The sequence below is a fragment of the Octopus bimaculoides genome, chromosome 9 (assembly GCF_001194135.2).
Source record: "Octopus bimaculoides isolate UCB-OBI-ISO-001 chromosome 9, ASM119413v2, whole genome shotgun sequence".
NCBI classification, from domain to species: Eukaryota; Metazoa; Mollusca; class Cephalopoda; order Octopoda; family Octopodidae; genus Octopus; species Octopus bimaculoides.
This window is the reverse complement of record NC_068989.1, coordinates 32825445-32834166: the sequence shown is the minus strand read 5'-3', so window position 1 is coordinate 32834166 and position 8722 is coordinate 32825445. Positions and strand designations below refer to the sequence as shown.

At 37.9% G+C, this 8722-nt stretch overlaps 1 protein-coding gene across 1 annotated transcript in view; it reads right to left on the bottom strand.

The window, feature by feature from the left end:
* The window catches only part of LOC106879550 (rho-related GTP-binding protein RhoE), a 67541-nt gene that overhangs the window by 53631 nt on the left and 5188 nt on the right, over nucleotides 1-8722 (bottom strand). Inside the window, exon 2 of the mRNA XM_052970564.1 lies at nucleotides 809-899. Coding sequence (XP_052826524.1) covers nucleotides 809-899 — 91 coding nt within the window. The remainder of the gene's footprint in view (nucleotides 1-808; nucleotides 900-8722) is intronic.

Genomic DNA, 8722 nt, shown 5'->3' with positions numbered 1-8722 from the left:
TATATATATATATATATATATATATATATATATATACATATACATGCACACACACACACACACACACATGCGCATGCACACACATACATACACGTGTGCATGTGTGTGTACACAAGCCACCTAGAATGAAGCTTCCACACACACAGACAAGTGGGTTTTCTGAGATTTCTCACAATCCCAATAACAGCTTGAAGAAGCACAATAATTGGGCTTCTAAACTTACCTCAACTTCTAGCTCTGCTAACACTACACTGTCCACTATTTCTGTTACTGATAGAGTTCCTACTAATTATTTAATTTAGTGAATCCATAAGAGGCACACTACTCATAGCACACACAATATGAAGAATAGGAAATGCAAAGCCTTATTGTTCAAATGGGCAAGTGTTTATGTTCCTGAGTTGCATTTTAGAGTGGATGCTGGTGTGCTTTATGTGTAATGATGTTAGGACAGCAACTGTGAGAAATTTTCATGGAATCTTTTATCTTTTGCTTGTTTTAGTCATTTGACTGCAGCCATGCTGGGGAACCACCTTGAAGGGTATTTTAGTGAAAAAAAATCAACCCCAGGATTTAGTTTTTTAAAGCCTAGTACTTATTCTATCAGTCTCTTTTGTCAAACCTCTAAGTTATGGGATATAAGCACACCAGCACTGGTTGTCAAGCAATATATATATAAATGAAAGAGGATGTTTATTTGTTATTTTAGACATCATCATTACACATTTAATTTTAATAGGAATATAGGAATTATGAACTCTTACACAAGTAAATAAAAAAAATAACTGAATAAAAAAAAATTACACACCTGAAGTATCCCAGACGGACATTTCGATTTTATATGTATCAGATACATCATATGTAGCATTATAGGTATTGAAACCTGTTGGAGCATATGTCTGAAAATAATAAATGGAAAACACATTATTTTTGTAAAAACAATACCTTGTTTGAGGAATTTGTGGCAAAATTTCTCATGTATGCCCTCTTTCCTCACTTCAACTCTTTTTTTGGAAAGGTTGGGGGATTTATTTTGGGGAGGGGGAAAGAATTCAAATTACTGATTAAGGAGGTTAAAATTACAAATACACATATAAGTAGAAACCATTAATAGTGACAAAATATACAAAAGAGCAGAGCTATGCTTTCTACAGGAAAAACTGTTTGAATGAATTAGACATATAAATATTATATTTTTGAATTTGCCAAGAGAGTGACAGATATGCATTTCACTATTATTACAGCTAATCAATGTCAGGTATTTGTGTCACTTCAAAAAGAATATCAAATTAACTGGTCTGAAGTATATACAGATAGTGTATAAACTATACACTGGTTTAAAAAGACACCACATAAGCAGAATAAATTTCAACTATACAATGGAAACAGCCTTGTAGTAAAATCTCTATCAACACAACATACTTAACATGTATATATATATGTATGTGTATATGTAGTTAGAATGCTAGAAGTTGTGGCTTTAATCAGGGGAAAATCCCTTTATAGACTGTGTTAAAATACACAAAATACTTTAGAGCTAGATAAAGCAAAATCACCCCAGAAATCACAAGGATGACAAACATGTATTTCAGTGTTTTAACCCTGGAATACATTGTTTCTTAATATATTAAATCCACCCAGGGATTTGTTCCCAGATGAAAACCACCACTTCTAGCATTTCCATTATACACATACATTAAATATGTTGTATTGATAGAAATATATATGCGTGTGTGTGTGTGCGTGTGTAAATAGATATACATACATACATGTATACATACATATAAGCATACATATATTTGTGTATACACACATACATACATACATACAAATAAAGTCTTGTTGTATTTTTGACATGATCACTTTAAGAGTACTTTTTTAATACTTAGGTGAAATAAGCATTAATTTCTACTTTCTAATGTTTTTTTTTTCTTCTTTGCAGATTACTTTATACTATAGCAAAGGGCTATTCATATTGATTTTACCCTTTTAAAATGAGTTTAAATCAGATCCAATGCTGCATGCTTTATGAATTCAAAAGGGGATCTTTGAGAATGGAAGCAGCAAAAAATATTTGTTCTGTTTATGGAAATGAAACTTTAATAGCGTGGACATGCCAACATTGGTTCAATCAGCTTCACTTGAGAAATTTTTCCCTCATAAATTTCCCTTGATCTGGATGATTAAGTTTTCTCAATATTCAGCTTTTAAAAACCGTGGCTGAAGAAAATCCAAAGCAAACTGCATAAGAATTAATAAAAGTGGTCAATATAAGTCACACCTTGATCTTAAAATACATTTATGAACAAGGAAAATTGACTAAACCTGGTTACTGGTCACTTGTCATCTGACTGCTTCTCGGCTTAACCAGAGTTGCCCTATGCTCATCAATGAAGAGCAGTCCTGTTATGAAACCTTTCCTGGGTAGAATAATCACAAGTAATGAAAAGTGTTTTCTCTATAATCATATCCAATGAAAACAATGGTGAGCACCCAATTAAAAAGAGCAGTGCATCCCTGAACCAGGACTATACATGTAAATAGTTATGCATTGTGTTTGGATATGAAGTGTGTTATTTATCATGAAGTGTTAAACTCAAATAAAACAGTTTATTTGGAGATTACTGTTATCAATTGGAACCATCACACAGAAATTTGCAATAAAAGCAACCATCAGTGGTCAATCATAAAGAGGTGTTGCTCTCACACAATAAAGACTATGACATTAAACATGGAGGTTTTGTCTCATCATCCATACTCTCCTGACTTTGCTCCATTGTACTATTGCAACATTGTTTAGAGGGTGATATCTTATTAATTGTGAGAAAGTTAAAAGTGATACTGAGTGTTAGTTGTGAGTATACCCTGGCACTTTATCAACATCTCTCTCCTGCTCTCTCTTGCTGTCTTCCACTCTCTCTCTTTCCCTTGCTCTTCCCTTTGGGTAGGTAACCACGTATCTCCTTTACAGCAGAATACCTGTTTCTGCCCTCATTCTTGATCTCTCTCTCTCTCTCTCCTTCCTCTTGCTCTTCCCTCTGGCTAGGTAACCATCTATCACCTTTGCAGCAGCACATCTGTTTCTGTCCTCATCCTTGCTAACTCTCTCTCCCTCTCTTGCCAGGTAACCTTGTACCTCCTCTACAGCAAGATACCTGTTTCTGTATCTCTGTCTCACTACTACCTTTTATCATCTGACACAAGATCACCTCCTCCAATGCCCCCTCCCCTATCAAAGGTTCCTTGTCTTGTAAGTTACTTGGTGACCCTGCCAGTGCTGGTGTTACATAAACAGCATCCAGTCCACACTGTAAAGTGGCTGACATTTGGAAGGGCATCCAACTATAAAAGTCATGCCAAAACTGACCTCACCTGTACTGGTGCCACAAAAAATGCACTCAGTCCACTCTGCGGTGTGGTTGGTGTTAGCCATAAAAACAATGTCAAAATAGACACAGATGTTTGGCACAGTCTTCTGCCTGGCCAGCTCCTGTCAAACCGTCCCATCCATGCCAGCATGGAAGGCGGATATTAAATGATGATGATGATGACTTCCTTTGAAAATGAAGAGTTTAAACCAAAGGATCAACAATTTGCCACATAGATGTGATTATGTTATCAAAATTGTTGGCAAATATTATTTTAATTAAATATAAGAATTCAGACCAAAATAGCATTTGGTTCTTTCTCATTCTGAAATGCAAGAGTACTTTCTTTTTAACCTTCTACACATACATTCATAAATACACATATATATGTGTGTGTGTGTGTATATGTATATATATATATATATATATATATATATATACATACATACATATATACACACACACAAATATACACACACACACATACATATATATATATATATATATATATATATATATATACACACAAATATACATACATATATGTGTGCACATACAATTATACAAATATATGTGTGTGTGTGTATGTGTGTGTGTGTCTCTCTCTCTCTCTCTATATATATATATATACAAAATCATCATTGTTTAATATCTGCTTCCCAAAAGGGCGGGATAGTTAGACAGAAGCCAGTCAGGCAGAAGCCTGCACCAAGATTTCTTTACAGTGTGGACTGGATGCTTTTTATGTGGCACCAGCACTGATAGGGTCACTAAGTAACTAGCAAGACAAAAATCTTTTGAGAGGGGAAGGAGCATTGGAGGAGGTGATCTTGTGTCAGATGATGAAAGGTTATAGTGAGACAGAGAAACAGAAATAGGTATCTTGCTGTAGAGGAGGTACAAGGTTACCTGACCAGAGAGAGAAAGAGGGGGGAGGGAGAGAGAGAGAGAGAGAGAGAGAGAGAGATATCAGGAATGAGGACAGAAAGAGGTGTGCTGCCGTAAAGGAGATGCATAGTTACCCAGCCAGAGGGAAGAGCAAGAGAAGGAGAGAGAGAGAGTGGGAGACAGCAGGATAGAGATGGTGAGAAAGTGCTGAGCATACTCACAAGGCACAGAGATCTGAATATAAATGGGATGGTTGAGTAAAGGAAGAGAAAGATATAGATAGTAGCAAGTGCCAGGGCATGATCTTCAGGTTCGAAGGTCATAATATAAGTGGCAGGACATTGCCAAAAAAAACGTGATTAAACAGTGGGGAGGGGAATGCAGTGAGTGGTGAAAAACTGGGTATATAGAGTGGGGGTGCTACTAAACATCAATGATACAGAGAAACAGACCAGTGAGGACAGGATTGAGGAGTGAGAGGTAAGCTTAGTGCATGATGGAGGAAATGTGAGGTAGTAGAGATGTAGTTTGGTTTGTTGGGGTCAGGTGTATGAAAAGTTTTTTTGTTACATGCGGGTGGTTTGTTGGGGTAAGGGTATGTGAAAAGTTTTCATTACATATGGATGGAACACACAGGCCAGGGGTTGGCAGATAGCAATGATACTGTGAAACAGGGCCAAGAGAACAGGTTGGGGGAGGGAGTAAGCATAGTGCATAAAAGAGGAAATGTGAGGAAGAGAAGATATGTAGCTTGGTTTGTTGGGGTAGGGTGTGTGAAAAGTTTTCTTGTTACATGTGGGTGGAATACAGCACTTCTAGAACTCAGTTTTGCTGAAGTGACCAGATCTTCTCAAGAACTTCATATTGCCAGACATCTCTGTCCATTGCCATTTCCGCTGTGAGGCACAACATCCTGAGGTCAGTCCTCACCACTTCATCCCATGTCTTCTTGGGTCTCCTTCTTCTGCAGGTACCATCCACTTTCAGTGATCGGCACTTCTTTATGTAGCTGTCCTCATTAATACGCATCACTTGTCCAAACCAACATAGTTTTCTCTCTTGTATGCTACATTTGATTCTTCTTATGCCCAACTTTTCTCTCAATACATTTGCACTATGTTATACATGCACACTGATGCTGCACATCCAACGGAGCATACTGCCTTCATTTCTCTCCAGTCTTCACGTCTTCTGTAGTCAGAGCCCATGTCTCACTACCACGGAGTATAGCTGTTCACACACAAGCATCATACAATCTACCTTTCGCTCTGAGAGAGAGTCCTTTTGTAGCCAACAGAGGTAGTAGTTCTCTGAACTTCCTCCACCCTATTCTTATTCTAGAAACAATACTTTCAGAGTATCTTCCACCATTGCTAATTTGGTCACCTAGGTAACAAGAAACTATCTACAACCTCAAGGAAGCCTCCTGGGCATTTGAGAGATTCTAAGTCCTGTGTGCTCTTAGTGCTTATTGTTCCTGCACATCTGCTGCATACAAAGGCGACTTCATCTGTTAATCTACTTGTGATTCAACTGCACCACTTATGGATGCAGTGAACAGAATTTCTTCCACTCCTTTCCTACATATTGAGCAGGGCTATTTACCTGACGGAAAGAGAGTTTTATCTTCTTTCTTACTAACAACAGCTTTGATCTTTGCTAAGTTAACTTTAAGACCCTTTGATTCCAGGTTTTGTTTCCATACTTGGAATTTCTTCTCCGATTCTGTTAAAGATTCTGCAATAAGAGCAATGTCATCAGCATATAGCAGTTCTCACAGGCATCCAATTTTGAATTCCTCTGTTATGGCTTGGAAGACTATAATGAATAAGAGTGGACTGAGAACTGAACCTTGGTGAACCCCTACTTGTACACTAAATTCATCACTATATTGAGGCCAACTCTTACCTTACTGACAGCACCACTATCAGTAAGGCTTGTACAGCTCTAACAAACCACTCCTCTACTCCTAACTTCCTTAGAGACCACCATATAACAGAGTGGGGAACTCTGTCAAAAGCTTTCTCTAGGTTGATGAAGGCTAAGTACAATGGCTTACTTTTGGCCAAGTACTTTTTCTGCAGCTGTCTTACTAGGAAGATGGTATCTATGGTACTCTTCCCACGTACAAACCCAAACTGCATTTCATCTAGTTTAATTCTATTTCTAATCAATGGAGCTATAATCCTCTCAGTAACTTTCATGACTTAGTCTAACAGTTTCATACCTCTGTAGTTGTTCCTATCAAAGGCATCACCTTTAACCTTGTAGCAGCTAACTACAATACTACTACACCAGTCTTTGGGGATGGCACCTTCCTGAATAATCTGATTAACTATACAGGTGACTAAGCTATATCCTACACCACCAGAAATTTTAATCATCTCAGCAGTGATTCCTGATGGCCCAGGGGCTTTCCTCTTCTTCATGTCCTTAATTGCCTTATCTATTATGCTGCTGTCAACTCTGATGGCTGGTCCCTCAATTGGTTCAATATTTGGTAAACACTCCTTCTCCCATTCATTTTCCACATTTAGTAACCTTTCCTTCTCTGAGTCGCTAAGTACAAGCATACCATTATCCATTCGTACACATTTCTCACCCACCATATCTTTATTCTCTGATACACTGCTTTCCAATCCTGAACACCTCATGCCACTGATCCTCACGCAGCAGAACATTTGCAAATCTCTTACCTTCTGCTATTCCTTTTATTATGTAAACCTGTCACCTAGCTGCCCTTTTGGCCACCTGATATAATTCTCTGCTTCCACCATTTTGCCAGTCTTTCCAAGCCTGTCTCTTTGCTTTTATAGCACTGTCTACCTCCTTGTTCCACCACCATGTCACTCTTGGTCTAGCTGAGACTCAGCACCAATGTTGTCTGTAGCCCTCAGTAGATTGTCCTGCAGAGGCAATAACTTTCCCAAGATGCTAAATTAAGCTCTAAAGATTTTAGTGATTACTTCAACTTATCCTTATACCTAATGACAGGTCTTCCTTTACCACAGTATCCTTCTACTTGTTGGCCATACAAAAGAATTTTCGGTATGTGATCATCTTTCATTCGAACATGTCCCACCCATCTGCACTGAATTCTCAGCAGCATGCTTTTGATACTGGAGATATCACATTTTTCAAAGAGTTTGGCATTTGATGTCTTATCATGCCATTTATGTTGCAGATATTGTGCAGACAGCACATCTGAAAGATTTCATACTTCTTTATATGTTTGTAGTAGGGAGTCCATGCTTCTGCCCCACACAAAAGTATGCTCAAAATACAATATTTGTATGCATTTATTTTAGTTTTTAGACTTACACTGTGTTCATCCCACATACAATGGGAAAATTTTCCAAAAGGACTTGTAACCTTTGTTATTCTAACATTGATTTCAACATCAAGAGTACCGTACATCCAAAATATTTAAACGACCTGACCCATTTAAGTGGGTCATCACATTTGAATTTTGAGAATGCTCTGCCTCAGACTTTGGTTGAAATAAAACTTCTGTTTTCTTGATGCTGATAGTCAGTCCAAATGCTGTAGTAAACCTGTTAACGGTTTCTGAACCCATTGACTATTGACTGTTTTTGAATCCCCTCAAATGTATGAGAAATCAAAACGCAATCATAAGCAAATAGAAAATCACACAGAATCTCTTTCTTGGTCCTTTTCTTTGATCTGAAGCTTTGCCCATTTTGTTTAGTAGACCTCTTTCTGTGCAAAAATGAAATTTTACACCTTCATGGTAATTCCTAAAAGTGTGTTGGAGCATCAGCAAAAAGAATATGGAAAAAAAGTACTTGAGCTAAAACACAGCCCAATTTGGTTCCAGTGGCAACAGAAAATGCTTCTGAACATTGACTGTTAGATATCACTGTTGCCATCATCCCTTCATGCAAAGATACTATTACCCTTATCATTTTATCAGGAAGACAAACTTTTGACAAAATTTTCCAGAGCACCTGATGCTGGCTACAAAATGATCAACATTCTATGGATATCAGCTGGTGAAATAAATATATTCATCTCATACCTCCTGACTTTCTTTATATTCTATATACTCCTCATGATATAATCTTCACTGATTGTATATACTCCTACTATGTGGTTTGTAGCCTGGTCCACTAAAGAGCAATTGTGATTACCACCAGATTATATAAATTCATATATTGTGCATTAAATTTATATCATCATCATCATCATCGTCGTTTAACGTCCGCTTTCCATGCTAGCATGGGTTGGACGATTTGACTGAGGACTGGTGAAACCGGATGGCAACACCAGGCTCCAATCTAATTTGGCAGAGTTTCTACAGCTGGATGCCCTTCCTAACGCCAACCACTCAGAGAGTGTAGTGGGTGCTTTTACCTGTCACCCGCACGAAGGCCAGTCAGGCAGTACTGGCAACGGCCACGCTCAAAATGGTGTATTTTATGTGCCACCCGCACAAGAGCCAGTCC